Raw genomic sequence first — 18,653 nt, forward strand, 5'->3', positions numbered from 1 at the left:
GGGCCTCCTGCCTGATCTCCTCTGTCAAACTGTCTATCACCATTGCAAATAAGAAAGGGCTCAGAGCTGATCCTTGATGTAATCCCACCTCCACCTTAAACGCATCCGTCAATCCCACAGCAGAACTCACCGCTGTCACACTACCCTTGTACATATCCTGCACCACTCTTACATACTTCTCTGACACTCCCGACTTCCTCATACAATACCACAACTCCTCTCTAGGCACCCTGTCATATGTTTTCTCTAAATCCACAAAGACACAATGCAACTCCTTCTGACCTTCTCTGTACTTCTCCAACACTCTCAGAGCAAACATCACATCTGTAGTGCTATTTCGTGGCATGAAACCATACTGCTTATGACTAATCATCACTTCACTTCTTAACCTGGCTTCCACTACTCTTTCCCATAACTTCATGCTGTGACTGATCAATTTCATCCCTCTGTAGTTACTACAGCTCTGCACATCACCCTTATTCTTAAAAATCGGTACCAAAACACTTTCTCCATTCCTCAGGCATCCTCTCACTTTCCAAGATTTCATTAAACAACCTAGTTAAAAACTCCACTGCCATTTCACCTAAACACCTCCATGCTTCCATAGGTATGTCATCTGGAACAACAGCCTTTCCGTTCTTCATCCTCTTCACAGCTATCCTTACTTCCTCCTTGCTAATCCACTGCACTTCATGATTCACTATCCGCACATCATCCAACCTTCTCTCCTTCTCATTCTCTTCATTCATCAACCCCTCAAAGTACTCTTTCCATCTGCTCAACACCCTCTCCTCGCTTGTGAGTACATTTCCCTCGTTATCCTTTATCATCCTTACCTGCTGCACATCTTTACTAGCTCAGTACCTCGGTCTAGCCAATCGGTACCGGTCCTTTTCTCTCTTAGCATCCAACCTTTTATACAATATGCCTTTATTCTTAGGCCTTCACCACCTCTCTTCTTTGCCATGCACCTCATCTCCTTATACTCTTGTCTACTTTCATCTCTCTGACAATACCACTTTTTCTTTGCCAACCTCTTTCTCTGTATACTCTCCTGTACTTCTTCATTCCACCACCAGGTCTCCTTGTACTCCTTCCTCTTTCCAGATGTCACACCAAGCACCTTTCTAGCCATCTCTCTTACTAGCTCTGCTGCAGTTACCCAGCTATTCGGTAACTCTTCACTGCCACCCAGTGCCTGTCTTAACTCTTCCCTGAACATCACCTCACAATTGCCCTTTTTCAATTTCCTCCATTTGATCCTTGGTGCTGCCCTCACACTCATCATCCTCTTCTTGATCACCAATGTCATCCTACAAACCACCATCCTATGCTGCCTAACTACACTTTCCCCTGCCACCACTTTACAGTCTCCAATCTCCTTCAGACTGGCACTTCTACACAAGATATAATCCACCTGTGTGCATCTTCCTCCACTCTTGTACGTCACCCTATGTTCCTCCCGCTTGTTAAAATACGTATTCATCACAGCCATGTCCATCCTTTTTGCAAAATCCATTACCATCTGACCTTCTGCATTCCTTCGCTTAACACCATACCTACCCATCACTTCCTCATCCCCTCTGTTCCCTTCACCAACATGCCCACTGAAATCTGCTCCAATCACCAGTCTCTCACCCTTGGGTACAGTCATCACCACTTCATCCAACTCACTCCAAAATTTTTCTTTCTCATCCTTCGACACCCAACTTGTGGAGCATATGCTCCATTACACCATTAATTTCCAGCTTCATAAACATCACTACCCGATGCTCTTTTCACCTCCAAAACGCTCTTAGCATACTGTTCTTTCAGGATAATGCCTACGCCATTTCTCCTCCCATCCACACCATGATAAAACAATTTGAAACCGCCTCCGATACACCTAGCCTTGCTCCCCTTCCATCTGGTCTCTTGCACACACAATATACCAACCTTCCTTCGGTCCATCATATCAGCTTTCTCTCTCCCTATACCAGTCATACTGCCAACATTCAAAGTTCCGACTATCACAGTCCTAGCCTTTACCTGTCTTCGGGCATGCCTTCCCCCTCTTCTCCTTTGGCCAACAGTAGCCCAATTTCCACCAGCACCCTGTTGGCCAACAGTACTGGTGGCGGTCGTTGTTAACCCGGACCTTGACCGATCCGGTGTATATATCTGTACTGTTGTCTGCATGTATGCTTTGGCAAAATGTTATGCCGGATGCCCTTCCTGACGCAACCCTCCCCATTTATCCGGGCTTGGGACCAGCACAAAAAAATGCACTGGCTTGTATGGGTGTGAAATGAACTACACAAAAAAGGCATTTTAGGCTTGAGTGAGTTAATAGCCAAAATAACAAGCGATGAGGTAGAAATAATGATGCATTATCAATTAATGGGGAAATGTCCAAGAGCAGATGGTATTCCTGTGGAAGCTAGGAGGGAAGAAAGTGATAAAGATTTGCAAGGGGGACTACCAGCATCTTGAAAGAAAGCTATTGTAGCTGTATTACTCAAAGAGAATAAAGCCCCTTCTGATCTAGCTTCATACAGACAAAATTTTAAAACCATGATTATAAAGTGTTTGTGTATAGCAGCCACCGTTAAAAGGACAAGGATGATCAAGAGGGAAACAGAATGTAAGAAAACGTGGCTGTTGGTGAGTCTTGATGCAGAAAAAGCATTCAGTAGTGAGTCAGCTGGGATTTTGAGTAGGGCAGTGGTAGCATTTGCATTCCCTGACAGAATAATAGTCATTAGGAAGCTACATGAAAGAGCTGAGGCATTAGCTAGCAGTGAGGGTCCCCGTCTAACAAGCAGTGTTCTGAAAAGAGGAAGGGAGGGACACCCACTTTTGTTTGTATTTGCAACCACTGGCAAAGAAAATAATAGAATCATGAATTCATGGATGTAAAAGTTAATTTGCAAATAATATTCCGTACTTGATAAATCTTAAAAAATGACATTTCAGTATTATAGAACATTCTCAGATTCAGGTCTTCTTAGTATACCAAGTACCACACAAGAACTGGATTAGCAATATTCACATTCATGGGAGCATACAGTGAAGTATTTAGGTGCATGGATTAAAAAGGATGTTATTGAGGCAGCTAAGGATATACTGGAAAGAGAACAAACAAAATACATTACAAAAATTGAGAAACTAGAAGCTCTTGACTATGGATATGGATATTAAAAAATATTTTCTTAGTCCCTTTAGTTTAACATACAGGTCATGCATATTTGTATTAACCAGAGGAGAAGTTGCGGACCATATCTAAAACAGTTGAAAGAACTTGTTTGGTAGGGGAATAGGACAGAGTTAACTGGTATAAGATGATTCTGCCCTTAGAACAAGGTGGCTTAAGATTACCAGTTTTGAAGAGATAGTTTAGACGCACTTAAGGCTCATATACACAAGCAGAAGGTTATAAATTATAGTGAAAAAGGATAATGATGAAACAGGGAGGGAGTCTGAGAAATAATGAGAACAGGATTTTGGATGCAAGCTCTTATGGAGAACAACCACAACACAGTATACTAAAATACTTTCTGCTGCTTTACTAATATAAGAACTAAGCCAATATGGAAATGGAGAAATGAGATTTTACCAATAGGGATTACTGCATGCAGAGGTACTGAAACTAGGGAAGAGGGGGTCTGGAATTTACTGGTGAAAAATACAAAGAAATCTGCATTGGGAGCAAATGACCAGAGAGAAAAAAAGTAGTAAGAGTGAGATGAGGACAAAAAGAAGTCTGGACTGCAGATAAGAGGCTGCCCTCCCTACCAGGGACTGAAAACAGAGAAAGAGCTAGGGTACAGCTAATTGAAATACCAGCTCTGGTAGAGATTTTAGTTGGGGCTAGAACAGAAACTGCTGTTAGAAAAGGGACAATTAGTAGGATGTGCAAAATACTGCATGATAATTATATGTCTCTATTTTAGTAGAGGGATCTAGAATGCTTAGATTTTATACAACAATCACCAGTTTTTACATGTAAAAATATTTTAAACTGCATGTCCCTTTAAGGAATAAATAAGCACGTTTGCCGAGATGCATTGTAACACTTCACATTTAGTTGCTTTAATTGAAGTGGAGTTTTGCTGCTTAAGTTTTTAAACTGTTTTACATAATTAAACATTTGCATGTATTTTGTTTGGTCTGAAGAAGCTGGTAGAGACAACTCGTGAAAGTGCTAACCTAATAACTTACAGTTATTCTGGCCTTGGTCTGGTTCGTTTATCTTCTTTTTACTTTTTTAGACTTCAGAGAATGCTTCGTCAAGTAGACAACAAATGTTGGAAGTGTGATAGGAAAAAGAGGGGTAATTGGGAACATGATTTTCTTGGGAAATGTAACATTTAAAAAAAAAACCCTAAAGAATACTTTGTCGGAAAAGGTGGGGGAGCAAATAGTCATAACTAAGTAAATTCTTTTTGAGCTAGAATGTTATTATTCGAGTTGCCTAGATATAGTAAGGCCTTACTAAGTTCAATGCTGTTGGCTGCCCAAAAAATAATTACTAGAAATGGAAATAAAAATCTAAATGAGTTATAATTTACAAGAATGAATACTGTAAAAGATAAAAGAATTGGAGGTGGGATCTTTATAAAGGGGAAGGAGCAAATTATAAAGACAGAAATGGAACATATTGGAACAATAAATGCAGAATAGGGTTCAGGAGGAGGGGTGAGATTTAAGAGAAGGTAGGAATTGAGCAATTTATGTAATGTTGGACTGAATGATAATTCTTAAACTAAACACAGAGACTACTGCATAAAAAATATCAATATAGTTCAGGTTGGTTTTCTCTATTAATGTACGTGTACCTACGTCACTGTCTAAAATTGGATTTTATAAGGATGTTTAGAACAAAATAAACTGGTGGGGTACAAAGAGATTCCAGCAGAAGCAGTGGTCAGAGATAGAAATCAGCGGTATTCTTCCTGCAATATCTCAGAACAAGAAAGAGCAAGAAGTGTGCCTGACCGCCAACCAAGAAAACCAGAGTGGCCATGTTTATATTTCAACTTGATACTGTCATGCACATGCCTTACCTTAACCATTGTAATACTAAAACAAGCACGTAAAGAATACAGCATCTATTGCTACTATGAGAAATACATACACTTGCCACGCTTAGTATTTTCTTTTTTTTTCAAGTAAGAACACTTTCACTATAGATTAGCATATCAGCTTTTAGATTTGATTGCTAATCAAATTATTAAACACTGTTAGTAAACAGTGAGAATGATTACACACAGCAACCATTTTCAGTGCTTGCCTCATACAGTCTCAAAGTATGGGCTGGCTAAGCAATGCTATGGACTATTATGTGAGAGGAAAGGATTCACTTCTGGTTGTGAGTTTTCATTTTTTTGGCCATTTTAGGATACTTACTGTATTAGCATATGAATTTTACAATTAATTTGTTAATGAAATAATTATGCCTACAGTGCCTGGAATGTGCAAAAGTATTGTTTTATTTTAAAATGAACTATTTACAATTTTAACTAAGTTGTTTGTTTGTCTTTTCGGCTTTTCTCGGTTAGGGGTTGCCACAGCGGAACTCCGGTCCACTAATGATTGGCAATAGATTTTTATGGTGCCGAGTTGCCAGCCTGACACCCAACCTTCAGCGAAGACACGCCCATTCACGCATGTCTTTCAGATCAGCACATGCAGTTCTGGCCACTACCCCAATGTTTAAAAAAAAAAAAACTCTGCACTTGCAATAAAGATGTTAAAGGAGATGATCTAAATGCACACTGTGACAGTAGAATCACATTTTGTTAAAAATATATTTAGGAAAAAAAAACAGTACTTTAAGAAATGTGGACATAAAACGAGGCAGTGCAAACTGTAAAGTAGAAATGCTATGACTGTAGAGCAGAATGAGATAAAACTTCACCTAAATGACTTCGGAAATGTTTGACAAATTCTATTCCTTCTTCCTTCTTCTTCCAAAACTTGACATGCCCATCTTGGCTGGCAGTTATTAGAAAATCTGCCCTATAAAATGAAACACACACACATGTAAACATAAATGTACATCGAAAACATTATTACAATTAGAATTAAATGGTAAGGTTGGCAGGAAAGTATGAACTGCTTATGAATTTAATTCTCTGGACTTGATCACTAAAGCAAAACAACCAAAGGAAAAGTTAAGCTAGGGCTACACAGCAAAGATAATGACAAATAGGACACAAGGTTAAACTGCATCATGAAGTTGTACACTACATTAGCTGATACATAACAGCATCAGATAGGAAATTATAAAACAAAAACCGGAAAGCAAATTATTCTAAACCTTACAAACCTGTACTCCTATTTACTGTCTGAACTAAAAGTGCTAAGTCTATTAGTACAATAATGTAGGTACAGGGCATTCTCAAGGCAGAGGAGTACAGAATAACTATCTAAAACTGCACATGGGTCAATGACCTCCCTCTGTGGGAGTCCAGGCTGCCAAACGGGTATTGGGCAACTTTGTTTAAAAGAAAAAAACACTTAATCCTTTCAGGAAGGAGTGATGACTTGGGTTTAGTTAATATCCCTATCTCCAGAAGGTAGGTCAGGGCAGGATCATGGTCAGATAAATTTACTCTTTTATGGAAGGATTTAGGGACAGAATCAATTGGGTCCCCTGATGAACAGAGGGAACTGGTACAACGTTGGCAAGCCAAGTCCGAAGCATGCAAGAAAATGCCTTCAAAAGAATGTGCGTGTGCATGCAACTGTGTGTTTACATGATTTGTTGCATAAAAGACATCTAAGGTATACAAATCCCCTATACAATAATGGCTTTGTCCCTAATGTCCAGTTCTAACACTCCAAAAAGAAAGTGAGAAATGGGAGGGTAGGTATGCCTATGTATGTAGAGATGAACCCATCCATTTCTGATAACCAGCGTCATCCTTCAAAGGGTCATGAGGATGCAGCTAATGGGTGTAAAGCTTAGATTCTCATTCTGGATACTGCCCCAACTTATCAAAGAAGTCACATGCACATTCACAGACTGCTTGCACACTCTATGGGCAGTGTGATGCCCACCAGTGCTACCAATATGTGATGGCCACCAATGTGTCATCCCCACTCTGGGCCAGTAATCAAGCAGCCTGAATCCTAACCACTGACACTGGAGAGGGCCGTGCAGTATTTCCAGAAGCAGATCTCTCTGCATCAAGTACAATTTCCTTTAAAAGTGTACAAGGAGGACACTCAGCCCAGGGTCTGGATGTCTGTATATCTGTCTCCCTCCAGGTCCCCAATAAGACTCCCCACTACAGCTGCAGGGTTTGTTCCTCAGCCGAGTGCCCAAGCTAAGTCCTCCAAGCACTCTCTGTAAACCCAGTGCTTTGTGTCCCTGCCCTAAGTAGTTGACACACAGACACAAATTTAATTTCTCACACACACACAGGAAAGGCTGGCACAGCTTTACCTGCTGTGTACCCTTCTGCTCAGAGTATAAGGCAGTTATTACCGCCACCAGACACTTCCCCAATCAGCTACTTCAAGGCAGTTAACAAAGGGTGTCCATTTATACTGTGTAATATTAATACTAATACAAATGGTAGTTCACCAAGATGGCTAGGTCTTCTGCAGTGGCCCACACAGTGTCACCAAACAAATACAAGTAATCTCAAAAGTTAGATACTTTCAACAAGGACCAGCCACAAAAAAAGGTTTTAAATATATTTAACAATAATAAAAGAACATGAAAATCCTGAATACATATTTACAGAAAACCCCGAGTTCAAATCATAGAAAATATTTACACTGATGGACAGACTCATACAAATAAAGAAAACAACTCTCTGAACTAAGCTTCACTATATTCTTAACTGAATCTAAAAGAATTGTATTCTTCCCTAGTTAAGTTACTTGTTCCCGCAAGGCAAGATGCGTAGGTGAGGGTCAGGCCTCCAAAACAGAATACTCAATACTCTTGAGATTTCTCTTTTTAACATCTTAAATATAATTTCCAAAAGGGCTGGCCAAATGATCTCATCTGGTCACCTAGGTTCTCCGAGTATTCCCCTTTGAAGCTGAGACAGGAATTTAGTACAGTCACAATACACACTCAAATGTTTATGGCAGTGCGTGGGGCCTTCCTTGTTTTTACTGAGCTAATGAACAAAAGTTTTTTCCCAGACCCAGCAACTCCAGTCCTATTCAGCACTCTTGGGTGCCTTTTTGTTTAACAGCTCATTTACATTCCGCTTATTTTTCTTAAAGTAAGTTAGCTGGTTAACTTCTGCTGTGTCACTACCTTCTATTAAAAACATATACATTTAATTCAGTTACAATAAATACATACACATTTCTTTTCATTCCAGCAGGATGCACTGTTGATACATTTTAACAGAATTAACATAAGCATCTTTACAAATCAGTTTGATATACAAATGACACAGTTCTAATACATTTGTAACACAATCATCTTGTACAAGTCAGTTTGATATTCAAGGAACATATCATTCTTTACAAAACTCCAGCTGGCTATGCTGGCACTTGCCCATATCATCACAGGCAGTATGGAAGATGACCAATCAACCCACTGCACTCTTTTCTGAGGTGAAAGGAATGTGAAGCACCAGAAAGCCCATGAAGACAGAGAACATACAGGCTTTGTAAATAATGCACAGCCAACAACTGAACTGAAGACCTCTTGCTGTGAGGAGGCAAAGCTATTTGTTGCACCACTGTTCTGCCTTTCAGATTTTTACACATGTATTTATATATGTACGTGTGTAAGTGTATGATACTCAGCAGATTTAAATACTGGTTGAGTCACTTACCTGAACTAGTGAAATGTAACTAAAATAAAAGGTCCTTTCATTAAGAAGTGATCTCAAACACAAACTCCAAAACTGCACAACCACGGGATAAGGATGCATTCCTCTTCCACGAGATAACATGACCCCTGGCACAAAATTAAAATCACTTTATGACTAGCTGTGCATTTGATAGGTAATGTACAGTTTCACACTCAGCCAGTTGTACATTTGACAAACATCATATAACATGCATGACACACACACACACACACACACACACACACACACACAGTCTGTTTCACTATGCATAGCCCAACTTTCAGGGGAGACCAGATGTGTCATTCATAAAGATAAAGTTTGGCAGAGGTATGAGGGTAAATTCCATTACTCTTTGGGTAGGGGAAGTTATTCATACACGGAGAGTCCAGAAAGTGTGTTTGAAGAGACAACGTAGAGAGCAACAAAATGGCAGATCAAAGAGGAGGAAAAGTGGCAACAACACAACAAACTTATGGGTCTATACAATGCTGGCTTGTACTGATACAGAAAGAACTAACAACAAATTGTCACTTAATGGAGGGACATTAAAGAGATGCTACTGTTGAGTTTAAAGGTAAGGATTGTGAATATAACCACTGTTCAACTTTCCCCCTGAAGAAAAAATCAAAGCTCCCTTGGGGGGGATGCATGACATCACAAATGTGTGCAAGTCACAAGAAAGTGAACTGGGCAGCAGGGCACCAATGTCTTATGAATAAAAAAAAAAAAGATCTGACTAGGGGTAATAATAAAATAATTCAATGACTGTAGCTCTATGGGTTTAAGGGCAATAGAAGGCACAGGAAAAAAGGCAACTTGCTGAGGACTTAAAACCCCTGAGCTTTAATGTCAATGGAGGGTCTTTTCAACACCTTTCAAATGAAACATTCTATGGCATAAGCCTTGGGACTTATGAAGTTTACTGACAATTTTAACTCAAAAGTCGCAGTGACAGCTTTGATAAACTACATTTTTTCCCAAGCATCTTTATTAAATTTTCACATATGACAAAGGCAATCTTACATTTATATAAAGAAAAAAACTTACAAAATGATTCCACTTTAGTAGCAAACAGTTTACATCACAGACACCATTGAAACAACTGTAATTGCAAGCATTATACATCACTTATAAACCATCCAGCCATCGTCAGTCAAGCGTTATATGGGCTCATTCAAATCCTGCCTCTTAAACCTCATTCCTGCTCTGCATATATTGTTCCCACGATTCCCATTTTTCCTATGTAGGTTGTTCCTTCCCTTTTCTAAAGATCTCAATTCCAGTTGTGTTATCTCTGTCACTATATCCACTATTTCCAGTAAAGTTGGTCTAGGCTTTGATTTCCATTTTCTAGTAATTGCTTTTTTGGCAGCCACCATAATTAGACTCAGCAAGGCTTTGCCTATTCTGCAGCATAACTCAAAAAATCATCTCCTCAGTCAGTCCAATATGCTCACCAAGCATCTCCAACAGAGGGGTCTGCAGGGAATCCCCAAAGTCGGCCAGCTCATTACACTCCCAAAAAATATGTTCCCAGCTACCTCTTTCTTGCCCGTCACACCTCCAACATCTGCTATCCACCTGAGAAAAAATTCTTTGGCGTCTACTTGGGATATAAAAATATCTATGTAAACACTTCCAGGCACAGATCCTAAATCATTTAGACTCTGTTGCATATTTGGAGATATGCATACATCCCCCCATTGTTTCTTTGTAAATTGCTTATCCAATCTCTCTTCCCAAGCCTTTCTAAGCTCCTCTGATTGATTCTTATAATTATCATGCAGTATTTTATATGCTTTAATAATTATTCTTTTTTTTAACTGCAGCTTCTGTTCTAGATTCTATTAAAAACTCTACCAGTGTTGGTCTTTCTGATAACCTACATTTTGACAAAGCAATTTCTTTTTTTAGAACTGATATTTCAGCACTGCACAGAGATGTATTTAACGGACAGTTGGACAACACATTAACTAAACACATTTGTGAAAGAGGACCTTGGATTTAGAGAAAGGAGGCCTGGGACATACTCAAAAATATTGAAAACAAGTTATACATTTGTTTTACTTATTAATCATAACAGAGATCTCTCATCAGGTAACCAGAACCAAACAAATATTGTGAAGGATAACGGGCACCTCATTGTTTACATGTGCGAAAAAAGTATGGAAAATGGGGGGGGGGGGAGGGTTAGCAAAAGAGAAACAAATATTTTATAGGAAATGGAACCATGAAGGGCACCTGTGACACGACTATGTGCAGAAAGAGCAAGAACAAAGGATGGACTTAGAAGAGAGTAAACAACTTTGTACAACGTGCTGAAAGCAATAATGATTAAACATCATGGGCAAAGGTTTTTCACAGTTTCATCGGGTGTACTAGGCTAATGGCCCTGGAGCCTTTACAAGCCTAGCCCACAGAAGAGCCCTGGCATCATCCCGCCCAAAGTACAGATGTGTACACTTACCATAAATGTAGATATTTGAGTGTATTCACTGTTGCAGTCATCACATTTGGGTTATATGCTTGCAGTAGCCCTCAGTCAGCCTGATTAACAAAGTCTTGGGTCCTGCGTAGGTTGCTGTCCCTTCTTCCATGACGTCTAAAAAAGCAAATACACCAAAAAGCTTTTAAGCATAGTAAAGGAGAGTAGAGGTATATCCAAAACAAGTCAGGGGGCTGGATGGAGGGTAACCAGGACTGCAACAGTGAATACACTCCAACATCTACATTTATGGTAAGTGTACACAACTGTACTATGTTCTTCATGTTTCACTGTTGCAGTCATCACATTTGGGTAGATTCCCAAAGCTAAGGATGGGGGGAGGAATTTAGATAGCATTAGGACCAGCTATAAGGCCCTGCAAGACTGCAGTGGCAAACCCACCTCTGGATTTAGAGAAAACTGGCAAATGATGATGCTTGGTGAAAATATGTACAGAACTCCAGGTAGCAGCTTCTAAGATGTCCCTGGCAGGGACACCTCTGAGAAAGGCTGTAGAGGTAGACACAGCCCTGGTTGAATGGGGTCTGATACCCTGTGGGATAGGTTTTCCATGGTGCTTATAGCAAAAATGAATGCAATGGCCTATCCAATTTAGAAATGGTTTGCTTTGAAATAGCCATCCCCTCTGCCCCTGCAGCAAATGCCACCAGCAGTTGTTCAGATTTCCTTTGAGGTTTAGTCCTGTCCAAGTAAAATCTAAGTTTAGTCCTGTCCAAGTAAAATCTAAGTTGTCTGTGCACATCTAAGGAGTGCAGTATCCTTTCCCCTTTGTTCTGTGGATTACGAAATAAGGTTGGCAAATTAATGGACTGATTAAGAGCCACACTGGATACCATCTTGGGCATGAAGGAGGGATTGGTTCTGAGGGACACCCTGTCCGCATGAAAGATGATGAAAGGCTCCACTGCCATTAGGGCCTGTAATTCAGATACCCTTCTTGCTGAAGTGATTGCTAAAAGGAAGGCTGTTTTCCAAGAAAGGAATTTAAAATCTGCAGTAGCAGCTGGCTCGAAAGGAGGAAGAGTGAGTTTCTCCCATACAAAGTTAAGGTCCCAGGCTGGAATTGGGGCTCTCTTGGGTGGTCTTAAATTTTTGGCCCCTCTATGGAACTGTTTGAGCAGTGGATGAGAGAAGAGGGGAGCTTCTGTGTTATAATGAGCTGAAATGGCTGAGGTGTGAATTTTGATGGAGGAAAAAGAAAGGCCCTTGTGAAGCATCTCAGTTAAGTATTGTAGAATCTGAGGTAAGTTGGGCGCTGCTGTGCTCATCCCTTGAGACTGGTTCCAGGCACAGAATCTTTTCCATTTTTTCAGCATAAGATTTTCTAGTACTAGGCCTCCTTGCCTCTAAAATGATATCCATCACTGGTTTACTGAGGGATGGTAAAGGAGAGATTAAGTAATTAGCCAGGCTGCTAGGTTCAGGGTTTGAATCTGAGGGTGCAGAATCTGGTTCTCCTGCTGAGACAACAGGGTAGGAGTCTGAGGCAGGTGCCATGGGGCCAACAGTGACACACTGCTCAAGAGGGGTACCAGTGTTGGCATGGCCAGTCTGGTGCAATCAATATCAATTTGTCCTGTTTGATCTTTAGTAGTACCTTGGAGAGTAGAGGCAGAAGAGGAAAGGCATAAACTGATTTTTCCAGCTGAAGGACAGAGCATCCACTTTCCAAGCTTGTTTATGGGGAGTCCTTGTGCAAAATTTGTCCAATTGGTAGTTCTGGGGGGAGGCAAACAGGTCTATATTTGGACTCCCCCATTTGTTTGTCAACATGTTGAAAGTCTTTGGTTCCAGTTTCTACTTGTGTGGGTCCATAAGGTTTCTGTTTAGCCCATCTGCCAGTGTATTTAGTTTTCCTGGCAGGAATTGAGCTTGCAGATGCATTTGGTAGCTCAAGGCTGTGTTCCACAGTGCCATGGCTAGTCTGCAGAGGGAGTAAGAATGGGTACCCCCCTGCTTGTTTATGTATCACATAACAGTGGTGTTGTTGTCTTTACCATTAATTGTCCTGGAAGAATGTGGTCCTTGAAGGCTGTCAGAGCATTCTGTACAGCTAACACTTTTTTGATTGATATGCAGGTGCATTTGACTTGGGTTCCATTTGCCCTGAATGCACTTCCCTGCCAGGTGAGCCCCCCATGCATAGTCTGATGAGTCTGTTGTTAGGGTTTGGGTGGCAGGGGGTAGAGTGAATGGTAACCCCTTGTTTTGGTGGCAGGCCTCTGCCCACAATGCACTTCCCTGCCAGGTGAGCCCCCCATGCATAGTATGATGAGTCTGTTGTTAGGGTTTGGGTGGCAGGGGTAGAGTGAATGGTAACCCCTTGTTTTGGTGGCAGGCCTCTGCCCACCAAAGGAACTCTAAGGGTAGGCAAGGTATGACAGGAATCATTGCTTCTAGATTCTGAGAATGTTGACACCATAGGCTTTTTAGATACCATTGTAGTTTCCTCATATGTAGTCTTGCATATGGAATTAGAAGATTGCAGGAGGCCATGAACCACAAGGCTTGCAGTATTTGCCTTGCAGACAGCAAGGTTTTTGTGGCCACTAGATTGAAGTAGGTTGTCAAATGAATTTGTTTCTCTGGCATGAGGAAAGCCATCTGGGAAGTTGTATTCAAGCTTGCTCCCAGGAATATAATTTGTTGACAGGGTAACCAGGTGTGATTTCTTTTTGTTTATGGTGTACCCCAGACAAGTTAGCACCCTTTGTACAAAAGCCAGATGATTCAAAAGTACGTCCTGGCTTTCTGCCTGAATTAGACAATCGTCCAGGTATGGGTACATTTGAATATTTCTTTGCCTGCAAAATGCAATGACTGGAGCTAGGCACTTTGTGAATATCCTGGGCGCAGTAGATAAGCCAAAGGGCAGTGCAGAGAACTGATTGTGCATGTAGCTTGCTTTGAAGCGTAGGTATCTTCTGCAAAATTCCCTGACTGAGATGTGCAGGTATGCTTCCTTCAAATCGAATGTTGCCAACCAGGCATCTTTGCCTAGCATAGGAAGCAGCTGGTGAAGAGTTAGCATCTTGAATTTTGGAATCACCAAAAAGGTGTTTAAAGTAGACAGGTCCAGGATAGGACGCCATGAATAGTCTTTTCCGGGTACCAGGAAAAGTCTGGAGTAGAAACATTGTCCCTTTTCCTCTTCTGGTACAGTTATGAATAGCCTTTATGCTTAAGAGAGAGAAGTACTTGCTTCAGAGCCTCTGCCCACTGATTTGTGGGTAGATCCGGCCAACCGTTTGGGGTTGGTAATGTGTGGAAGTGAAATCTGTATCCTTGGGGAAACTATATTTAGAACCCATTTGTCCTGGGAAATGAGTTCCCAGTTTTTGCATGTAGAGCAATCTTTCCCTGCAAAGGGCAGTCAGTTGAGAAGTGCTTGGAAGTTTTAAAGTTAAGTCATTGAGACAGTTTATCATAGGGAGAGATTTACTACTCCTAGATTTGGAAGTGGGGGCCCCCACTGCTTAGTCCTGTGTGTACCCTGGGACTGAAGCCTGGGAGCTCTGCTGGATCTGGGTTTGGACTGAGAAGGCCTGGAAGAGGCAGGAAAGGACCAATTCTTAGAAGGCCAATGCCTACTAAATCTTGGAGGTTGTACTTGTAAGAAATCTTTAACAGTTTGCATAGATTTAGCTTTTTCCTCCATCTTTTTAAGGCCTTATTGCCAAACAGGCGGTCCTGATTTAAGGGAGCATCCAGTAATTTAACTAACATGATCTGGCAAGGATTGCTCCTTAAGCCAAGCATGCCTTCTAAGTACAGACCCAGTGACAGCAGCCCTGCAAGATGCCTCTAGTGAATCAAAACCACATTGCAAAATATGTTTTCCAACTTGTTCAGCAGAATGCATTAAATTCTGCAAATCCTTATTTTCAGCACAATCAGGAATCAACATAATTTTCTGTTTAAGCAATCCAATAATACGCTGCTGATACTTTTACATATGAAACTGGCAGCTTAAGGCCTTAATGGCCAAGGTTGCAGAAGTGTATACATTCTTACCCCACCTATCCAGCACCCCTTGAGTCTCTATCAGATGGGGTAGGATTTTTGGCAGTAGTAGCTTTAATGCCCTTGGGTCCCTGTGAAATAGTCTCAGGATACGCAGTAGGATTTTTGAAAAGGAACTTGAGAGTCAGGAACCCTGTAATACTTAGCAGGTTTTCTGGTAGCAGGAAGTAAAGAGTCTGGGAGCAGGAAGTAAAGAGTCAGGGGCCAAGCTAGATTCCGAAAAGGCATCATCAACAATGTCTAGTACAGGAGGAATAGCTAAAGGCCTGTGCTGGGGCAGGAGTAAGAAATCCCTAAGCCTCTTTCTAGAATCAGAGAAATCCTGACTCTCCCAACGAAAATGCTCCCTAAGAGTATGCAAGGTTTCACCAAAAGAGAAATCCTCTGGGGGGGTTGTGGCAGAGGGAATAGAGTCCTCCGCATCAGAATCCTCATAGGTAGAGAAGGGTAAATCCTGGTCATCAGCGGAAACAGAAATTTCAGAATCCTGGTCAGAAGTATCATAAGCAAACTCAGTCCTAGGTCTCTTAGAGGGGGAAGGATGGCTTCCCCTGATTAAAGTAATAAGGTCTTCAGCCATTCTTATATTTGTTTTTTAGGCATAGAAGCTTGACCATGCGGTCTGGGCGTCAGTTTTCTAGGCATAGTTAGAGTTTTAGGCCTTGAAGAAGAAGATGGCTTCGGTTTAATATGCAAGTCAGTAGGCCTGAATACACTCTCAGATGTCGGTGCCTGCAAAGCGTCTCCGGACCCATCCACGGTAGAGACATCCGCAGGTTCCACAGCTGAAGCATCTTGCAGCATACCAGACTCCGAATGGGTCTCAGTAGAGGCCTGTGAATCTGAAGTAGCAGGCATCAGGGGCTGCAAAAGCACCTCACTGAGTACTGGTGAACTGCCGACTGGCTTAGGAGAAGCGTCGTCGGCAGTTTTGGACCTAGGCGGCCTGCCTCTGTCTTAATCTTTGCGTTTTTCGGAATGTCAATAGTCGGATGGCTTACCGAAGACATATCTGGATAATTGAACCGAGCATCAAAATATTTAGAAGTGAAAATATACCGACGACGGATAGTTTGTTGTTTAAATAAGGCACAAAACCAACAGCGAGGAACGTCATGGTCAGGGCCTAGGCAAGGAATACAGTACGAATGAAAATCTTTATGAGTTACTTGCTTTCCACAAGAAATGCAATTATTTACTTTTACTGACATCGGTTTAGAGCAATAGCTTTTAGTTGAAGACTTCAGTTCTGAAACTCGAAAACGAAAATTGCGGAAGTCGGCCGACCGGCACTTGCGAACTGCTTTTGCTTCAAGCACCGCACGGCAAGAAAGACTGGCGTAACGGCATCTGCTTCATGTTTTATACCCCCGGACAACCTGACGTCACGGAAAAAGAGACAGCAGCCGACGCAGGACCCAAGACTTTTAATCAGGCCGAGTGAGGGCTACTGCAAGCAGATAACACAAATGTGATGACTGCAACAGTGAAACACGAAGAACATCATTAGCTCCCAGTGCCTCTTATCATCAAGTACAGCCAATGGAGTGATCCTTGGGGTGAACTTTCTATTACCCATCCACTCAAGATTTCTCTTGAAAAGGGACAGCGAGGTACTATACTTGACAGGTATGGGAAAGTCTATTCCAGAGCATGGACAGTCTCTGGGTGAGGAACCTGTCCCTCCAGCATGTTCTGTTGATTGTGGTAATGAGGTTCAGGTCTCTGGTGCATGTGGTGAGAGGGACTGGGACTTTAGATACAGCATTTCCAGCAGAGCTGGGTCAGACATGGCTTTGTAAGTCAAGCAGAGATTGCCTTTAATTAGGTGATATGAGACAGAGAACAGCTGGAGTCTTTCGAGTCTGTCCGTGTAGGACATGTGTTTAATGCCTAGGATCCTGTTTGTGAGCTATGTCTGTGGCCTCCCCAGCTGTTGCAGGTGTCTAGTGAGGTACATGCCAACTGGGGCATTATATTCGATGACTGGTCTAACAAGGGAAGAGTAGAGAGAGACGATAACCTCTTTCTTCATGGATGCAAAACCCTTGGTAATGAGATGTGCCACACAGAAGGACTTTCTGATCACAGTGGCAATGTGGTGGTCAAAGGAGAGTTTGCTATCAACCTGCATCCCCAGATCTCTTATAACACCTTCAGTGTTCAGTGGGCTCCCATCAATGTGGTAATTAGTGGGAACTGAGTTTTTACCAAAGGGGATGATGATGCATTTTTTGGCGTTAAGCATAAGGCCATTGTTTCAACACGAGTCATTAGGCTCAGTGAGGCCTTTTGTAGGATGTCTGCATCACTTGAGGAGTTAATAATGGCTCCCAGCTTGCTGTCGTCTGTGAACTCGGTCAGCCAGAGTCCCTTTGTGTTGGCCTGGACTTCTGAGAAGTAGATGCCGAACCGGAGAGGACTCAGGACTGATCCCTGTGGGACTCAACTCTTGAGTGGTGGGCAGTCTGACTTGGAGTCCACTATTCTATGAGCCAATTTGCAACCCACCTACTGATATAGGGGTTGTTGCCTAGTTTGGTGAGTTTATCAATAATTCCCAAGTGAGGAACAGTCATCAAAGGCCTTGGCCAGATCGTATGCACTGCCTTACCTTCATCCACAGCCCTGGTGACCAACTCAAGTCAACCAAGTTGAGCAGGCATGATCTCCCTTTTACAAAGCCAAACTGTGTGGGGTCTACAGTTTGGAGATTTCCTATATCTTCTTAATCAGGTCCTCGATGATGTGCTCCATAGCTTTACATATCAGACTGATCAGTCTAATGGGGCAATAATTCTCAGTGTCTGTAGTAGCTCGCCCTTTATGGAGAGGGATGACTGCAGCAGAGCTCCATTCGGTAGGGACAAAGCCTGAAGTGTGGCTGTGACTGAACAAGGCACACAGATGTGGTGCCAGTTCACTTTATAGTTCATGTAGAACACAGCCACAGACATTATCAGGTCCCATGGATGCTGTTTTCTTGGACAATGCAACTTTAACCTGCCCTGCAGTAATGCTGGGTGCCTGGCATTCTTTCGGTTTTGTGATTGGTCCTTTGCAGGGGGGGAGAGGGGGAAAGTTGGCATTGAATCTGTCAGCCAGTATGTTGGCAACATCTGTTGGTTCAGTATAGGAGGTACCATTGCGCAGTAACTCAGAGCAAATCTGGGTATTGCCATGAAAGTTCTTGATATAACTATAGAAGGCTTTGTGATTGTTTTAGTGTCTGCCGCAGTTCTGCCTTCATAGCTTGCCTTGGAGGATTTGATGAGGGATCTAAACTTTTTGTTGAGGCTAATAAGGGAGTTTTT

The 18,653-nt window shown here is 41.9% G+C and overlaps 1 protein-coding gene across 1 annotated transcript in view; it reads right to left on the minus strand.

Annotated features, from left to right (window-relative positions):
- The window catches only part of PPWD1 (peptidylprolyl isomerase domain and WD repeat containing 1), a 636,242-nt gene that overhangs the window by 436,835 nt on the left and 180,754 nt on the right, over positions 1-18,653 (minus strand). The window contains exon 3 of the mRNA XM_044063362.1: positions 5,900-6,000. Coding sequence (XP_043919297.1) covers positions 5,900-6,000 — 101 coding nt within the window. The remainder of the gene's footprint in view (positions 1-5,899; positions 6,001-18,653) is intronic.

Source organism: Protopterus annectens, chromosome 2.part1 (genome assembly GCF_019279795.1).
Source record: "Protopterus annectens isolate FY-2018-M chromosome 2.part1, PAN1.0, whole genome shotgun sequence".
NCBI lineage: Eukaryota > Metazoa > Chordata > Ceratodontiformes > Protopteridae > Protopterus > Protopterus annectens.